Source organism: Monodon monoceros, unplaced genomic scaffold (genome assembly GCF_005190385.1).
Source record: "Monodon monoceros isolate NGI ecotype Baffin Bay Population unplaced genomic scaffold, NGI_Narwhal_1 Super_Scaffold_3, whole genome shotgun sequence".
NCBI classification, from domain to species: domain Eukaryota; kingdom Metazoa; phylum Chordata; class Mammalia; order Artiodactyla; family Monodontidae; genus Monodon; species Monodon monoceros.
In genome coordinates, this window is record NW_021703780.1 from 11,575,740 (window position 1) to 11,593,939 (window position 18,200).

The window sequence follows — 18,200 nt, forward strand, 5'->3', positions numbered from 1 at the left end:
ATCTTCTTGCCTCTAAAGGTGGCCCTGAGATGAATGATCCAAATAAGACGTTGTGGAGGGCAGAGAACCTCTTATTTGGATTAATTCCAGAGGCCACCTGTGGTTATGGACAGCAGGCCAGGGAGAAAGCAGCTACTGTAGATTTGGCATTGGACGGGAGGAAGGTCTCCCGGATTTCTGATTTCTGGTGTTTTGTGACGGTGGTGCTCATACATTTGGGGAGGCGGGGAGGGGGCAACTTGAGAGGAAGGAGTGCCAGAGAGAAGTGATAGGTTTGTTTCTTAGGTGGTAGTTATCTGTCATCCCCGTTCTGGGGTACCCTTGGCCTCCTCCCTCTGGCCGTCCTGAGAGGTCCAGCAAGGAGGGCGTCTGTGATGGTGCACAGAGGCTTCCCCGCCAATGTCACTGTCCCTACTATAAGAGAATTGAGTCAGACTGAGGCTTTTTTAAGGTTTCCTCTGAACTGGAACCTTTGCAGATTCTAAGATTGTGGTTCTGGTGGCACTGGAAACCCAAGCAGCCACTGTTTGCTGTCACTGGTTTTTGTTTTTGTTTTTGTTTTTGTTTTTGCTGCCGATGCTCCCTGCCTTTAATGAGGTTACTGCCACAGTGGCACCTCTGGCTGAAGCACCATGACTGTGATATCCCAGCCTTACTCTGCGGAGCTCACTGATTTGTCATCTTACCTTACAGGAAATCTCTGTGCGTTTGTAGCTTTCCACAAAATGCTGGGTTTTCTTCTGCCCACCATAAAAGATGCTGTAAGAACCTGCACAAGTATCTAGCCATTTAACAAGGCAGCATAGGACCGTTAACCTCTTTGTGTGTGTGTGTGTGTGTGTGTGTGTGTGTGTGTGTCTCCTAACCAGATTGTCAGTTCCCTGGGGACAGTGCTGCGCCACTGCTTTTGTGTATCCTGCACGGCACCCAGTGTTTGCCCTGCTAATTTTGAAGGTGCTCAGTGAATTCAGGCTGACCCTTTATGATTATGCACAGTGGAAACGGTGCTGGGGCCTCGGGACGCTGTTATTGTGTATGAAAGTCGGTTTGTTATTATTCCTACTTCATTTCCACCTTATTCACTGTGGGATCAGAGAACACAGCAATTCCAAAATTGTTCCCTTGTAAAAACAATAGTATGTAAATAAAAATATTGTAAAACCAATATTATTTGAGTACTCACCATCTGCCAAGCTCTGAGGTAAATATCTATGTACATCAGCTGTTCCAATCCTTCCAATGGACTTAAGAGATCAATACTGTTACTGTTCCTGCTTTACAGATGAGGAAACTGAGTCTTAGGGAGTGAAATAATCTGCTCACTGTTACACAGCGGGCTAATCGCTGGAGGTGGGATTTGAACCAAGCAGTCTGGCTCCACAGCCTAGGTTCTTAGAGGTCTATCTTGTTATTTCTGTTTTCTCTGTTAATTACTTAAAGAAAATGAAAGTGTCTTTGGGCTAGCCAGGCAGGGACTTGGTTATCTAAAAGGAGGGGAAAAACATGAAACCACTATCCCTTTCAGAGAGCAATTAAAAAGGGAAAACAATATTAATATCCCCAGGGGAGTAATTACAAAGTACTCATGAAACAAGTAGATGAAATTTCAGACTGTAAAGTTCAAACAGTTGTCAAGTTAAATCTTGCACGAGGTCATTTGGAATGATGCAGTCAACCAGAGTGATTAACCTTTGACTTTTCCTTGGATGTCAGCTAATGATGTAACTCTATAATGTATGTGCTTGTTTGTTGAACACAGTTCTTGCAAGCTTTAAAGACCCTGAAGGTCTCTCAAAGCTCTGTTAAGAGAAAAAGACAATAGTCTCTTGGCATTCTCTTTTTTTCTGTTGGTCCGTGGAATAGGGTCATTGAAAACTCATACCCTAGTTATTTTTTTTAAGGAGGAAACTGTGATTGACTCATGGTGGATAGGAGAGCTATGCTATGCCAGAAAACTAATCAGATACCTTGAAAGTGATATGCTTTATTTTTCAAGTACTTTTGAACAGGTCTCAGCGTATTCTGTAGATGTTTGTTATTTTCCAGCCCAGGAATTATACTTTTGCATCGATTGTGCTTGCACAACAAAAATGGTTAGAGTGTTCTGGAAATAAGGCCAGTGGTGAAATGCTGAAATTCTGCATTTTACAGAAGATTATCTTGTCATTTCCTCCCACAACTTTCTTGTAAAATGTTTCAGTGATGCGGAGAGGTAGCTATGAAGTGAGGAATTTAAGCCTGGTGACCACAGCCAGCCTAGCTGGATCATCAGTAGGGTGGTTTGTAAAACCACTTTGCACAGTTGTAGGCTGCTTGCTGATCAAGTAAGCAGAGAGTCCCTTGGAGTGTGGGGTTTCGCCGTCCGCCAGATTGAATCGCATTCTTGCAGGCCTTCTGCATATCACAATTACAGTTATAACGACTCACAATTTAAAACTCCATTTCCCACTCAGTTCTCCGGCACCACAGAGCGTCCTGCCACTGTCCAGTTGGCACTGATTACTTACGATTAACAAAAGGCATGTAAACCACGTGTTTCTTATCATGAGCCTTTTACCAAAAGGCTCGGAGCAGACGGCATCCATTTAGTGTTTGCAACATCAGGGTGAGTTGGGAACAGTGTCCATTTTATTCTCTCTGTTTCAAAGGTACAGTGGCAGGGGACTGGGTGGGGGGTGTAATATAGACATGCCCAGGGGTCAAAGGTAGAGCCAGGAGTGGGCAGAGATAGCCCAATTCCTGTTAGCCCAACTCTTCTTTCCTGTGGACTGATGTCTTCCCAACTGGGATCCAAGAACGGGGCCTCCTCTCATCCCTTCCCGTATTGTACCTTTGAAGGCAGAGTGAATGATTGGGAAGAAATAGAAAAGTTAATGCGGTATATATCCATTCAGTTTAGCTCTTAGGACTGTGAATAGACTGTGGTTGTCGAGGGAGGTATTTTGAGCTATTCTGAGGCAAAGAGACATTGGTCCATCACTCTTCTACCAAAGTAGAAGAACATGGCTGTGACCTTGGGTTAGATTCTAGCACAAGAGGGTCATAGCCCAGTCCCATGTCTGCCAGGAGTGAGGACATCCCTTAAAGAGCTACGTCTGTGCTGCATGCGGAGCGGGTTCACGCTCTCTTTAATGGGGCTGCACTAGGTCTGGAAGGGGAGGATGACACTGGATGAATGGAGTGTTCAGGCGTGGTTGAAGTTCGCCACTGCTCGTAATGAGTGGTTACTTACGAGGGCGACGTAGCACCGTCTCGTATTGTGCTGGAAGCCCCAGCACCCTAGGTTGAGGCATAATGAAAGAGGATATATAGTGTCATCTCTGAGTGACACCACGGGGGTGAGGACAGAGGTGCGTCACGAGACAAGTGCCCTTTCTAGATGATTTCCAAAGGAAGGGAGAAAGGGGAAGTGAGACCATGATTTCAGAGAATAGATCAGACTTCAACTTTACAATATTTAGGAGAGATGCAGCTGTGGCGGGTCATGGGCTCTCCTGGGGACTAAAGGAGAGCAGATTCATGGGCTCGCATGAAGCTACTTCTAAAGTTCAGGACAGTCGCTACATGGATATTGCCTGTCCTTGATTTGTTATGAGCTGTCCTCCATGTATGTTGCTAATCTCCTATTCAGTGGAGTCCTTTTTTTTGTCTCTAGCATCTTGTGTGACAATGAGCCCCAAAGCGAAGAAGTGCTAAGGAGGAGCCTTCGGAGGGGCTAGGGTTGATGAATGGCCCGGGCAGATGGCATCTGTACAGCCACCAACCCTGATGGACCCACGAAGGAGACAATGCATACCGCTCCCTGCACTCACCTGATTCTAGAGTGACGTGTGTTTTAAGATAGATTTGAGATGTTTTAGGAGAAAAAGGAAACATTTCTACATTAAATACAGAAGCGCCGAAACGTTGAAATGTGAAAACAATGCCTGTGTGAGCATCAAAGAAAAATCATACCATCCCCATTGGCACCTATACTACTTGACCTGATTGAATAACCTTTAGGTCAGACTATGAAAGGCAAAAAGTGAATTTTCAGATGTCTCCCATATTTACATTTTCCTCAGTTCGTAAATATTTCGATGTCCCAAATGTGTGCCAAGCCCTGCGCCTGGCAATAGCCATCCTAAGACCAGGATGGACCTTTTGCCAGAGGACTGTCAAGGGCATGCACACATGAATCCACATGCATTTGGGGGGACTGAGGGGGAACTAATGATCTGGAAGGGAGAATCATACCACAGAGGACTGAGAGGTACTGCCAGCAAGCAGGCTGGGAACAGACTGTGAACACCCCCGAATGCTGAATTATAAGGGCTTGAACTTGGTCCTTTCGGCAGCAAGGAGCCTTTGAAAGTTTTTAAGCAAAGAGGATAACATCGTGAAAACTATGTCAGAGGAAAAGCGTATTTCTTGTGGTGAAAGACAGACTATAATTCATCCCAGAAGATGAATCTCAGAGGAAAGCTTTAGTCTTTCACTGCAGTGAAACTGCCCTTGGGTTAACTCCGTGAGGCTGCAGCACATTCCTGGGGGTTACCTCCCCTTCTCTCTTGGTCACCAGTCCTGTTGTCCACATGGTTCTAGGGAGGAGTGGGCCAGGCTCTAGAAGAAGTCCCAACCAGAGGAGAATGATGGAGCGCTGAGATTTGGGGACAATGATGAGACACAGCAAAGTTGCTAAAAATCTTGCAGCTTGGAAGAGGGTAGGGAGGAAAAGGGCAACTGAGAGTTAAAGAGAAAAAACTGCAAACACTTGTTTTCCATAAATAAAAGGGGGAACCCGAGTCACATGAGGACCGAGTATGTTAGTTCTGTACTTGGTTATGTCACTACACAAAGAAGAGGAAGTTAGAAGAAGGTCTCAGTGACATCAGGGAAGGTTTTATGAAGGGCAGGACTAAAAAGAGATACATTACCTAAAAAGAGGGTTCCTCCATCTGAAACTGTTTCCATAAGTCCTACCTGGCTACTCTTGGGGTTTTCTACCAACAGTGCTAGCTCAAACCAGCGCTGAACTAAAGTACTTCCCTAAGACTCTTTACACCTGAAGCATATTTTTAATTTTTGTTTTTCCACTGGGGTATGCTTGGGTAAAATTTCTGTGTGTGTCATGTGGTTAGGTAGGTATAGAAGTAAGAGCCCAAGGCTTGTGACTGTCACTTGCTATTTTTGTGAAGCACCAGCTAGTCTACTGCACGTTCTTGTCCCAATTGTCCAAGAGAAGATAGATTCCAGAAGAGCTGGTAGTTGTCTAGGACTATTGGTCCAGATGGGGAAAACCTATGGGAAAAGATAGATGCTCATTGCCATAGACAATTCATGTTCACCTAGGACCTGACTCACTGGGTCAGTTCTGGAGAACAAAGGACCTGAGTCCAGTCACACCCTGGTGTCTCTTTCACCGAGCAGTGGGAGGCATGTGAGCCTGAGTGACAAAGCAGGACTGGCCTTGAGGTCGGAGCCACGTGGAGATAGCCCCGCATGTGCCACATTTATTTCTGGAGTGGGGCAAGGTGCTCCTATCAATTAGGAATCTTTCTGTTGTGAAGGCTTGTAATCCAATCAAAACTAGCTTAAAGAAAAGGGAATATATTGGCTCATGTGGTTGAAATACTTTTTAAAAATCAAAATATAGTTCCTACTTCAGTTATGCCTGATGTCGTGGGTTAAATAGTGTCCCACAAAGAAGTTATATCTCAGTCCTAATCCCTGGTATTTGTGAGTGCGACCTTATTTGGAAATAGGATCTTTGCAGATGTAACCAAGTTAAAGTGAGGCCATACTTGATTAGGGTGGCCCTGAATCCAATGACGGGTGTCCTTATAAGAAAACAGAAACACAGAGACAGATGCACAGGGAGAACACCACGTGAAGGTGAAGGCAGAGACTGAAGTGATGTGTCTACAGGCCAAGGAATGCCAGTCTCCAGCAACACCAGAAGCCAGGAGCGAGGCATGAAACAGATTCTCCCCTAGAGAGAGCACGGCCCTGCCAGCACCTTGATATCCGACCTTTGGCCTCCAGAACTGTAAGAGAATAAGTTTCTGTTGTCTTAAGCCACTCAGTTTGCGGTAAGGCTAAATTTGGAGGTTCGTGAATATCCTCAGGGTTCGGTGACTTTCTATCTCTCAACTTTTCCTTCCTTCGTGTTGGTTTTATTATCAGCCTCCACGTGGCAGTGAGATAGTAGCCGGTAACTGTAGACTTGTCTGTCCTCCCGAGATCAAGTGCAAAGCAAAAGACTGTGTCTCTTCCATCTCAACAATGTCAGATTATACTTAAGTGGCTTTGATTGGGTCACGGATCCATCAGAACCATTCCCTCTGGTCACGGAGGTCAGGCCAGAGTCAAGTGTGCCTTTTCTAGAACCAGATGTAGTGCCCTCCAAAGGACGTGAACTCAGAGCCCGTAAGGATGCCCCTCCCGGTCCAGCAGGACCCACAAGAAACTAATGGAAGAAGGACGATTGGCATAAACAGTGAGTGGCCCAACGTTGCCTTCAAAGCCCAGATCCAAAGGGTATTTTCCACGTTATGATGGTGGCTTAGAAATTCCGAATGTTGTGGTTACTTTGGAGACCTTGTGGGCAGAAGAACTTTCTCCCTAGAGCAGAGATTGGGACTTCTAGAACAGCTTTGCCAGAGGAGACTGGAAGTATCAGCTGGAAGAAATGACTGAATGGGTGGGCGGAGTAGAAAGCTACTGGATACAACAACAATTCCTGTTACCAACATTACCGATTATGAAGCACTATTATGTGTTTTCTCATTTGATGCTTAAAATAACCCCATGAGGGAAGTAAGGTACTTACAGACGAGCAAATTCAAGTCAGAGGTAAAGCGACCCAGCTACCTGATGCTTGACTCCAGGTCTTCTGATTCCAGAGCTAGTGCCCTTGTGTCTTCCTCATTGTTTCTAAAATTCACTCATTCATTAAATAAATACTTTTTGGATATTTCCTACGTGCAGGGAACTGTTTAGAACTTAGCTGTGAAAAAAAAAAGAGTGGTAACATTTTTAGCGCTTTCTGTGTGATTGACGCTAGGCTACAGTACCCACCTACCTCATCATAGGTATATTCACACCAACTTTGGGAGGTGTAGTTACCCTCCCCCATCTCAGGGGAGCAAACGAAGCCTGAGAGCTCCAGGCCCTTCGCCAAGAGCAGAGCTAGCCATGGTGGGGCTGGGGTTTGTTTCCACGTCTGTCCAACACCAAAGCCTGTGCTCTTAATTACGTTGCCTCTGCCATACTCATAACTCTGTTAACAGCCATAAATCCAACTCTGTCTGTTAGACCCAGTAAATTTCAAAGTGGAAAATCATTTTTCCAATAAAACTACACTTAGAAAAATACGATGTTAATGCTTATACATTCTACCCCCATTATGACATCAACCTCTGAGCCAAACTATTTTGCATGTTATAAAGAGCTGTTTTTATGATGAATGGGGATTATATTGGCACTTTAATTGAGTTGAAAACCAAGGTACATGAATGTTAGTGCATGGGAAATGCAATAAAAAAAAGATGTTCGATGTGATTGGAATATATCAGACTAATTTAATACCACCTTTAAATACTAACATCCATTCCTTTAAATATGTTTAATTAAATTGTTAGATTAAATATTTATATGCATATATATATGCACACATTTTTCTCCTCAAAAAAATCTCTTCCCTTTTCTTTTACTTTCCTATCACATTCCTAACAGATCTCACGCATGATAAATCTGGATTTCAAGGCTGTGGAATCAAAATTCTTTGCAATAGGAATGGAGCTGTTGTCTTCTTATATCCAAAGATGGTAATCTAGGAAGTTAGCATATATGTGGATAAAATTATGTAAACTTCTAAAAAAATCCCTTTTCACAATAGGGATTTGACTGAAATATAGGTTCAATTTCAGCCATATTTAGATATCTATTTGATTTCTTTCTAGTTCAAATTTATCCACCATTAAAAAAAACAATTCACATGCGTTTAAAATTACTACTTGTATTTGCTTGGTTTAGTATTCGGCAAATTAAAGAGAATTGATCTTAATTTAGGGCTTGTGGTTTCCTTAAGGTCAGATCTCCATCTTAGAGAAGGAATATGGTATTTAAATTATTTAGTCAAATTGGAGGCCTTGAGACAAAAGTCCGTAGGCTTTACTGAAAATGAGATGTCTTATATTTTGCCTTTTCTAATTCAATCAGAAAGATAAAATTTGTCAGCATAAGAGTTAATGCATGGAATGTGGATTTAAAAAGCATAATTTGGATGCGTGTTTTGAGGAATTAATTTGCCCCCAGCGTGCTGTGGTGTAGCCCTCTGCAATACGAGCGTCACAAAGTGTGCGTTAAATAGTTCCTGTGAGTTACACTCGGCTGTGAATGAATCTGCGGGTTCCTTTTGTTATAAATGACTATTTCCTAAAATGCTTTTGCAGAGAGGCAATGAAACACTTTTAGATTTGGAATGTTGAGAGTCATTCTTGCCAGTGGTTGATTTTGAGCCAGCTCAAATGTTTATAAGAATTCATAAAACCAAGCGAAGTTGAGGATGGCCCATTTGCTGATATTCCATGTTCCTCCCCCTGAAATTCCTTCGGTTCTTGAACAGTGCAGCTTGGGCCACGGCTCACTCCCCCCGATACTGCAGGGTGATGGCTGCTTGGCCACGGTGCTGAAGACGCTGAGTTGAACTTTTGCATAAAGTCTCTTGGTACTGCTAGCGCAGCACTCGTACCTTGAGCGTGTGACGTTAACATGGAAACTACAACTATTTTTGCGGCTGTAGGCAGGTGGAAGGGGGAATAGGCTATGTACCTACCTGCAGCTTGAAGCTAGAAGGAAGGTTCTGAACTATTTCCATGCGCACTGTGTGAAGTTACAGAAGGTTCCTTTTGTTACAGGTAGTTATCGGGCACAGAGAGCTGTTCATCACTTTGGCCAGAGGTCCCAGGTTAAGCCAGTACTTCTCTCAGTTCTCTGGGTCTTTCAGGAAGACCCAGGAAGGGGCCATTGGAAGATGATCCCGTGAGAGTTGAGATATTTTGCCACGATCCCACTGATGGCTGTGGTGGTTCAGTAAATCAGAATTCTGCAGGCTGCTTTGGGGTTCTTCGTTTTGCCTTTCCCCTACCTCTTACTTTCATTCTTATGATTTCACCCTGCCTTGGCTTTGCCATTGTAAAATAACCTCTCTGGAGGTTTTTTTCAGAGACCCGTGGAAATCTGACCATCACATAAACTACTTTTTGTTGTTACTGCCGATTTTTAAAATGAATTCTCTTCTGCAAATAGGCAAAAGGCCACTGCCAGTCAGGTCTGATCACCGCCACTTACTTGCTTCAGCAGTTCCCAGCAGCCAGCGTGATAAAGGGGCCATCTTTATGTAAATAAAGCACAATAGTTTATATTTCCACCAGCTCCAGAGGGGTTCTCAGTTTTTTTTGTTTTGTTTTGTTTTGTTTTGTTTTTGATCTTGACTTTCAGATAGGTCTTTTTGAGTTGAGGGAGGGGTCACTGGATAGGAGAGAAGACCGCCCTAAGGAGAAAATCTGAGGGAGAAAATCCCGGAATGATTGTTGCAGCCAAGTTTCCATCTTTTCGGGTGCAGGGATTTCTACAAAACTCAATTCCAGTGAAATCTATTGGAAAGACATCTGAGTTGAACACATTTGGAGGTTAATTTAGAAAAGAAAAGCAGATTGAGACAGCATCATGGGGACTGCAGAGATTAAGCTGAGTTAATTAGTTCAAACTGGCCTTGGGGGGTGAGGTGGGGGAGGGAGTCTTGGAAGCGGTTGGCCCGGGGTGGTCCTGGGCACCTGACCCATCAAACGCTCTGGTCAGAGGGAGCACTTCTGCCGGGCAGCAGAGGAGGGGAGAGGTGCAGGCACATGATAAGGCTGCAATTTTTGGTTTAATCAGACTGGAAAAGGGGAAAACTGGTCTAACTCAGACGTGTTCTAAAATCAGTTGGACGCCTGAGGTTCCTTGACCACACCTCCTTTTTTTGTTTGCTTGTTTTCTTGCTCTGTTTTTGAACACCTAAATGCCCCAGTCTTGATTATTTTGGAAGGAACCTTTCAGCACAAGGACTGTCAGGAAATGGGATTTACGTTCGTAGACCTCGCCTGAGAAAAACTATTAGTCTCAGCCCAGTGCTAGGAGGGAATGAAGCAGGGTTTCTTGCAGGAGCGATAAATCAGCCACCAGATGTCTCTGCAGGCCACTCCACAGGAATGCCAATAGGAGCCCGAGCCGTGGAAGCTGGAATCTGAGCTTTCCGCGGACCTCAAGGTGCATTCCCCGACTTAATACATGAAGCAGAAACCAAGGAGGGTGTGTGTGTGTATGTGCATGTATGTCTTCTGTCCTGGGCTGCCTCTGCCTCACTTTGTGTTCCCCCCATTCCTTAGTTATTTATTTCCCTTTGCTGATTGCCTTTTGAAAAGTAGGAGAGGAGTTGTAGGGTGCTCCCAGTACAGGAGATTAAACAGCGGCAGGTGCAGGCAAAGACAGCAGCAGTGTCTGACTGCGGTGTCTTTTCCTAAGGGGGCCCTTTGGTGCGGCCACTACGCTGGGGACAGGGAAGGAATGCCACTGAATCCCAGGCTCCCTGCTGTTCCCCAGCCACCCAGCAAAGGGCTCGGGGCTGCCCTTGCACACTGAAAACGGTGATTGGCTTTACTGTTTATGTAAATGAGTTTTAGAAGCTTTAAAACATTTCAGTGGAGGATCAACGAGCAAGTTAACTAGACAAATTAAAAATATATCTGGGGAAGAAGGGAATTGATGGTGAATGTGATGTGTGCTTAATCGTGGAAGTAGGAGATGATGGAAAGACCCCACCAGTTTAATTGCAAAGACTGTTCAGGGAAAGAAAACCAGCCAGTTAGTTTGGCTAAATTTGGCATCTACCCCAGCTGGGCTGGTCCATCCTGGGTACAATGATTTAAGCCGTAATTGCCCTTCCATGTATATCTTGATATTACTACCAAGTGACCTGACACATAAAATCTCCACGTGGCGCTGCTGTCAGCTGTCTTCCTGCCTTAGCAGAGGCGTAAGCGTGGTACATCCTGCAGCATCACAGATGACCCCACAGGTACGCAGTCTCTGAAGAACAGAGTGACTTCATGAGAGGCGTTGCTCATCTGTATCTCTGTGTTTTCTGTTGAGTTGTTTGGCAATGACCTTAACAGATTTAGAAACGTTTCCCAATAAAAGGCCGGGCTACAAAAATAAGAATCAGTCAGTGGGTGAGTTGGTATCTGACGAAAACAAGAGAACATTGAATAGAGAACGACCAGCAAGAGAGTGTGATTCAGTGTGATTCATACGCTTCATTACACAGTCGTCAGTGACACACGGTTATCATCCATAGGGACACTCTCTCCTTCATGTAGGGATACAGAGAATCGTAAAATGCAGTCCTGATCTTATTCTAAAAAGGATGGAGCCTTAAAGGATTCTCCTAGATTCTCTCCTCCTCCCCCAGGTATCACACACACACACAGTATCTTGTTTTAAAACAATTAGCTGAGGATGGATTTTATGAAAACAAGAGGTAGAACCTTGACATGGAGGCCCAGTGCTTGTAGGTTCTGGCAGTAGAGCATGATGTGGTTTGATTCTTGTTTTTTAAATTTATTTTATTGAAGTATAGTTGATTTACGATGTTGTGTTAATTTCTACTGTACAGCAAAAGTGATTCAGTTATACATATATATATATATTCTTTTTCATATTTTTTCCATTATGGTTTATCACAGGATATTAAATATAGTTCCCTGCTCTATATAGTAGGACCTTGTTGTTTATCCATCCTATATATACTAGTTTGCATCTGCTCATCACGAACTCCCAATCCATCCCTCCCCCACCCACCTCCCCCTTGGGAACCACAAGCCTGTCCTCTATGTCTCTGAGTCTGTATACGATTCTTTCTTAACAGCTCACAAATGGCAGTGCAGAGAGGATGGAGGTGCCCCAGGAAAACCAGCAGAGGGCCTCTTCAGAGGCCCCCAGGGAAAGGCTGTATTCCCTGAGGATCCAAAACACTACCAGCTGCAACTCGGGGACCTACAGGTGCACTCTGGTGGCTCCAGAAGGGCAGAGAAACCTAAGTGGCACCATGATCTTGAAAGTGACAGGTGAGGTGATCTGCGGCACCTGTTTTCTTCTTACAGTATGCAGGGCACTTTCTGTAGGTCCTAAACTTGATCCCCTCAATCCAAGTTTACCCTGTAATTCAGAAGCTTTGGATAATATCTGTGGCTGAAAGCTAAATCCTACTGCAAGGATGTCATAACTTTCTCTACTTTCTTTTTAATAAGGACAGATCTACCCCAGTCTGACTGGGGTGGATGCCAAAGGTAGTCAGGCGACTAAATCAGACAACTCTTACTCATGTAAGAGTCCTTCGGAGCCAATAGGAAGTTTCCAAGTCTAATTTTTGGAAGACAGAGAAATTGGGTAGTCTCCCGAATATATCAGATAACTGTGTAATATTCTACTCATTGGGGGCTTTCTAACCTGGCCTAAGGGAGCTGCTTCGTGTTTCCACCTTTTTCACATGAGAACAGCATTCCTCTCCCACTTTACAGCAATTGAATGTCCCAATACCTCAACTCAAGCCAAAGAAAAAGGGTACAGCAAGAAAATAGCGTTCCCGTGACAGAAGGCATATTTTTGCTCTATGCAGTAAGACCAGGAATCAAGTATAAAGACAAGGATTATCTCCTTGGACTTTTTTCCATAACTTTTCTTTATGTAGCTTAAAATACGCCTTGCATTTGACTTTGGCCCAACTCTTGTTAGTGGCTGAGGCTTGAAATGACAAACATGTTGTTACAGAGGCCCTGACTTTGTACAATGGCTACTTTCTCCTTCCACGGAGAAGCGGAAAGGAATCTGACTCGAGATAATATTCCCACACTCACAAGAACGCAATCACTGGTTAGGGGTCAGCGTTTGGATTTGGTTCACTGTCTTATACACACACACACAAACAAACACACACACACCCCCTATACCCTTCTCAATCTCTAGCCCTTTACGCTGCTTCATTTGTCTTCATGGTATTTGCCGTACCTGCCGTGGTACGCTCCCTCAGTGAGTATTGTTCGCATGAATGAGAAATGGGAGCAGCCTGGCAGGAAGGGCAGAGAGGGCAGGCGTGTCCTGCGGGGAGCAGAGAGGAAAGGAATAGGGAAAAGCTGGCTTGCTTTTCCGTCCTCTGCGAAGGCAGTGCTGCCTATAAGTTGAGTGGTCAGACTAGAGCCGCTTGGATCTGGTTCAAATATTAGCTCAGCTGCTCATTAGCATCTTACCTTGGGGAAACCTCTGAGCCTTGGTTTTCTCATCTTTAAAATGGGGATAATATAATATTGATATTATCTACAAAACAGGCTTGTGGTGAAGGTTGAGTGAGATGTTGCACTGAAATGCTCAGTCTGGTGCCTGAGGTGGGCATACTGAACGCTCGATAAATGTTAGAACCATCAGTGGCTCTCAGCCCTTCTCTTCTGGGGTCACAGGCCTCTGTGAGAATCCATCCCCAGACCATTGCATAAAACCTTGAATCCAGTTTCAGGGGTCGACAGCTGTCTGGAGGCCCATCCGTGGCCCTGAGGGCGGAAGCCCCTCCTGTCACCCTCACTCCATCTTCTCCTGCCCCAGTCCTCAAGCCAGCTCCCTGAGCAACCTTGCTGCACATTGGATGTCGTGCTTGAGTGGGGAGAAGCTGTCCCCGCCTTGTCCCCTCCTGGGCTGAAGGCCTCCCTCCTCCTGCACTTGCCCCCTTCCCGGGGCTGAGGCCACAGCCTTTAGCAGCCCCCAGGGAGCTGGTCTGTAGCCCCCGTTGGCTGTCAGCCTTGGTGGAGGGGCTTTAACAGGTCTACAAAGACACATCGACATGTTCCGTAATAGCAGGGCAGCTCTGCCACCTGCCTTAATCCCTCAGTGTCTCTGAGCCTTGGCTCCTTCTTCTGTAAACTGGGGTACTCAGACCTGCCCCTGAAGGTTCAGTGAGATGCTGGATGTCAGCCCCTTTGCATGGAGCCAGACACAGGGTGAGTGTGAGCGCCGGCTGCAGCCACCACCGTCATTACCGATGTCCTTCCCACGGTACAGACGTGAGGGTAAGAAGGGGAGACCAGTAGGACTTTAATAAGCCAGAACAAAACATTCTTAGCTTTTGCATCTTGGTAGAAGAGCCCTGTTCAACAACTTCATATTTTACGTATTTCTTTTTAAAGGATGCTCTAAGGGACGCAAAGAAGAGACTTTTAAGAAATACAGAGCTGAGGTTGTCCTGCTGTTGGCTCTGGTCATTTTCTACGTGACACTCATCATTTTCACTTGCGTAAGTATCTTTCTTAAACATCTCTCATTATTAAAAGATCACCTGGGTACCAATCGAATGCATTTTGTAGACAGTGTGACTCATTTCATAATGGCAAGAGACCTATTCGCAGAACCCTGGCCTTACAGAGGTCCCCAGACTGTGAGGATCTCTCTGGGAAGCTCCCAGCTTGTTTTCCAGCTGGTGGCTCCACACAGAGCCTTGTGAAGAGAAAATGAAGTAAGATAGTGGTGGAAGTTTGTGAAATGCCAAAGGATCCTCCTAAAGGACCAGCGGGCCTTGTAGATACGGTGGGAGAAAGTTGGACCCTGCCCATCCACCATCCGGGCGACGTGCTGTTCTTTCTGTAGGCAGGTGAGCAAGCCCGGCCACCCTGGTGATGGATCCATCTCCTTGGTTGGCCCTTGAACTCTTTTCTCTTAGAGATTCCCTCTTATAATTTGGTACTTCCACCACTTTTTTTTTTTTTTTTTTTTTGGTACTTCTGGTTGCTATTTTAGATATCACTTTTTAAGAATGAATCCTCAGAAGCCAGGGGTACACAGGGTGTGGCCTGGGGTAGAGGACTGCTGGCCAGTACTTGGGCGTCCTTGACATGCCCTTGACCTATTGGTTGCAGACTCCAGCTTAGACTCCTCCCTGCCCCCCAAGCCTGTTTGTGCATGGCTGGTCACCTGGGTTGACAGTGGTGGTAGGGGAGCAGGGCCAGCTCTGGTCCTGACCCACTAGGAAGTGATCTGTCCCATATGTCTCAGCACATCAGGAAGTGCTGGCCATTTGGGGACCGGGACATCAGTCACCCAGGAGCTATTCCAACGCTGGTTCTAGTCACTCACTGGCCCCATCTGTTCACTTGCTTGACGCTGGCCGAACACTCATCTCTCTGGTTGCTATGTTAAACGTCAGTCCATCAGAAGACCACTGAGCGCCTACTGTGTGTAAGGCATTATGCTAGGCACTGGGGGGCATGTAAAAACGCATAAGAACTATGTCCTTCCCCCAAGGGAACTTACAGCTTGGTCTTTAGAGTTATTTGCATATAAGAAGATAATTAGCATTACCTGGCGGTAAATTTTTAAAATGAGTGACTCTAGTTTTTTGTTGGCAAATGCCTGTTTCTTTGGGCACTGATTTTCCATGCAGGAAATCCTAGTGTTAGGGTCTGGAAATGGCCCCAGTCTGTAACTCCTGGTTGAGGTTTGGAGATACCGGCGAAACAGCACAAGCCCACTGTAGAGTGAGCGACGTAGCCCGCATCACGAGGGCTCCCACATGAGCTGTCCAGTCAGCTCCTAATGAATGGAGTTTAAATCCAGGTGACAGCTGAAGCATTTTTCCAATTATTCACTTCTCAACGTATCTCTTTGATTTTATTTTTCAGAAGTTTGCACGACAGCAGAGTATTTTTCCAGACTTTCTTAAACCTGCCATGGAACATGCTTTTCTTCCAGTTACCTCCCCAAATAAGCATTTGGAGCCAGTGACTCTTCACAAGACAGAACTGGTGTGAGCAGGATTTCTGCAGACTGTTTTTCCAAGGTTGAAGGCTCCGTGGTGTGCGTCCATGTCACACCGAACAGGAGAAGCCTGAGCCCCACACTGAACACATCATCCTTCCTGTGAAGCCCTTCACTTCACTGAAACATCCAAAAGTGGATCCCACCCCACTTTTTGTGAGCGGGGCCTTGAAAATTGTGACATGACCACAAAGCACGGGGCCGCCTACAGGGTGCTTTTCAGTGCTGCTTCTTTATGACCTTCTTAGCGTTTTATTCAGCTATCTGGTCAACCTCTTGGACAGGTTTTTTTCAGTCTTAGAAAAGCTATGGTGAGATGCAGTTGGAAAAGGACCTTGGGATATATGAATGCCTGGAGTTGGCCCTGTGTAGACCGTTGAGGGCAGCTGTCCTCTTCCACATCTGGAAAACATCTCTGAATTTGCTGTGTTTTCTTGTCTAAGCCCAGATGTTTTATGTCTGGGAGAAAGTGACAGGCTAAGCTGAGAGACAGAGGGAAATATTTAGCAAATAGTTTCCCGGCATGAAGGCCCTGCTATTACCAAGGAGTATGATGTGTACGCAGAAATAACAGGTCGATGAACTGTCCCCAACAGGGCCTTTTTATCTGGGAAAGGCATCCATAAAGAAGCAATAGAGAAGAGTGTCATTATTTTTATATCTCTGTATACTTGTCAAAGAAGGATTTGTGCTGCTTCTCCTTTTAAAATCTGTATCTTCAGTTAGATATCGTTGTTAACTGACAAGCAGCCTGTATATGGAGGGTGAGAAGAAGTCGGAAACTGTGACAATAGGAGGGAGAGCTATTTAGGGACCTGATGAAAATGCTGGACCAATTGTGCAAACTGGATGCTGGCCCCAGTTGTCCCACTACTTAGCTGTCTGATCTTGGACAAGATCCTTATGGTTTCTACTTTCTCAGTTGTAAACCAAAAGGTTGATGTATGAGTTGATTGAAAAAAACGTATGTGAAAATTCTTTGAAAGAGTATAAAGCACTATCAAAATTCCAAACTCCTTTGGGTCGTTATCCTTATTACTGCAGTGGTGCTCTGGGCATGAGAAAATGCTTTTCATTTTTTATGTTTTCCATCGTTCCAAACAAAGAAGGCTACAAAGGACACTTTCCCATAGTCTTCTGTATGAATTCCTTTGGGGAAGTGAGGCCAGTTCAGTGGTCTGTTCTTGAAGCACCGGCCAAAAGTACTCCAAGATGCGGACACTCAGGGGCCACCAGGCCACGGGGAGAAGGGAGTTCTCAAATGTCCCATTGACGTTCTGGTAATTGTTGGGTTTCTCTTATCAGACTTGGCCCTTTCCCTACTTATTTTCCGAAGAGAATATTGCCCATGCTAATATTAGGGAGTAAAAGGGATGCCAAGTTTAGTGTTTTTGCCTCTTTGTCATAGCTTTCATGGTATTAAATGTATGCATGTGAAGAGGGAGTGTTTTCCTCCTTTATATTTAAAACTACTCGTGAGACTTTGAGATGAGTGCTGGTATGTCTGTAAACTAGTTTGAGAACCAGACCCAAGATGAAATTCGAGAATTGAAAGCATGGCTGAGTCCTTCCTCTGAGTGTGTGTGTGGGGGCATTTATGGCAGGTAGACGTCTGTGAAACGGCATCCCCTTCTTCCCAAAGATGCTCCCGAATCCATCCTCGAGTTGCCTTGCCACCAGGCAGTACCTGATCAGCTTGACCACATGCGTGACCATAGGTGGGAGGGATGGAAAGGAGGACGGTTTCTACTTAAGAAGGATGTGTAGAGTCAGGGGCTCTGTACCTGGGATTCACGGGATTTCACTCAAAATTCTCAAATAGTTCCATTACCTCCCCTCCCTCAATGGTAAGAACAATCTAGTGCAAGTGGTTGGTGGTTGTAATAGATATAAAAGCATTATAGGTGAATCCACTTTGGAAGATGACTCTTTGTGAAGATGAATGCCCGTAATATGTCTGTAAAAGCTATAGATTCCCTTTCAGTGGAATCAACTCCATCCTCAAATGCTTTACCAAAAATGCTGGCGAGACCATTGGCACGGTAACGAAGAACTCAAGACTTTTTAGTTGGTTTGACGCCCAGCTTCACCACTTAGAAGTTTTACCACCTTGGGCAGGGGATTCACCTCTCTAAGCCACAGCTAGCGGTACTTCAGAATAAGAATAAAAATAGTATCTGCTTCTTAGGCTTTTGTGAGGATTAAATGAGATAATATATCTAAGAGCCTAGCCCAGTATCTGGCAAATAGTAACATTAGAACAAGATTAACCTGAGAACAAAAAAGGAGAAAAAGGCAGCAGAGAAAGTGGCAAAAGGACA

The 18,200-nt window shown here is 45.0% G+C and overlaps 1 protein-coding gene across 1 annotated transcript in view; it reads left to right on the forward strand.

The window, feature by feature from the left end:
- CD83 (CD83 molecule) overlaps positions 1-17,587 on the forward strand; it is an 18,303-nt gene extending 716 nt beyond the window's left edge. Inside the window, exons 2-5 of the mRNA XM_029242317.1 lie at positions 10,246-10,293; positions 11,951-12,149; positions 14,256-14,362; positions 15,744-17,587. Coding sequence (XP_029098150.1) covers positions 10,246-10,293; positions 11,951-12,149; positions 14,256-14,362; positions 15,744-15,872 — 483 coding nt within the window. The 3' untranslated portion in view covers positions 15,873-17,587. The remainder of the gene's footprint in view (positions 1-10,245; positions 10,294-11,950; positions 12,150-14,255; positions 14,363-15,743) is intronic.
- Positions 17,588-18,200: the final 613 nt, after the last annotated feature.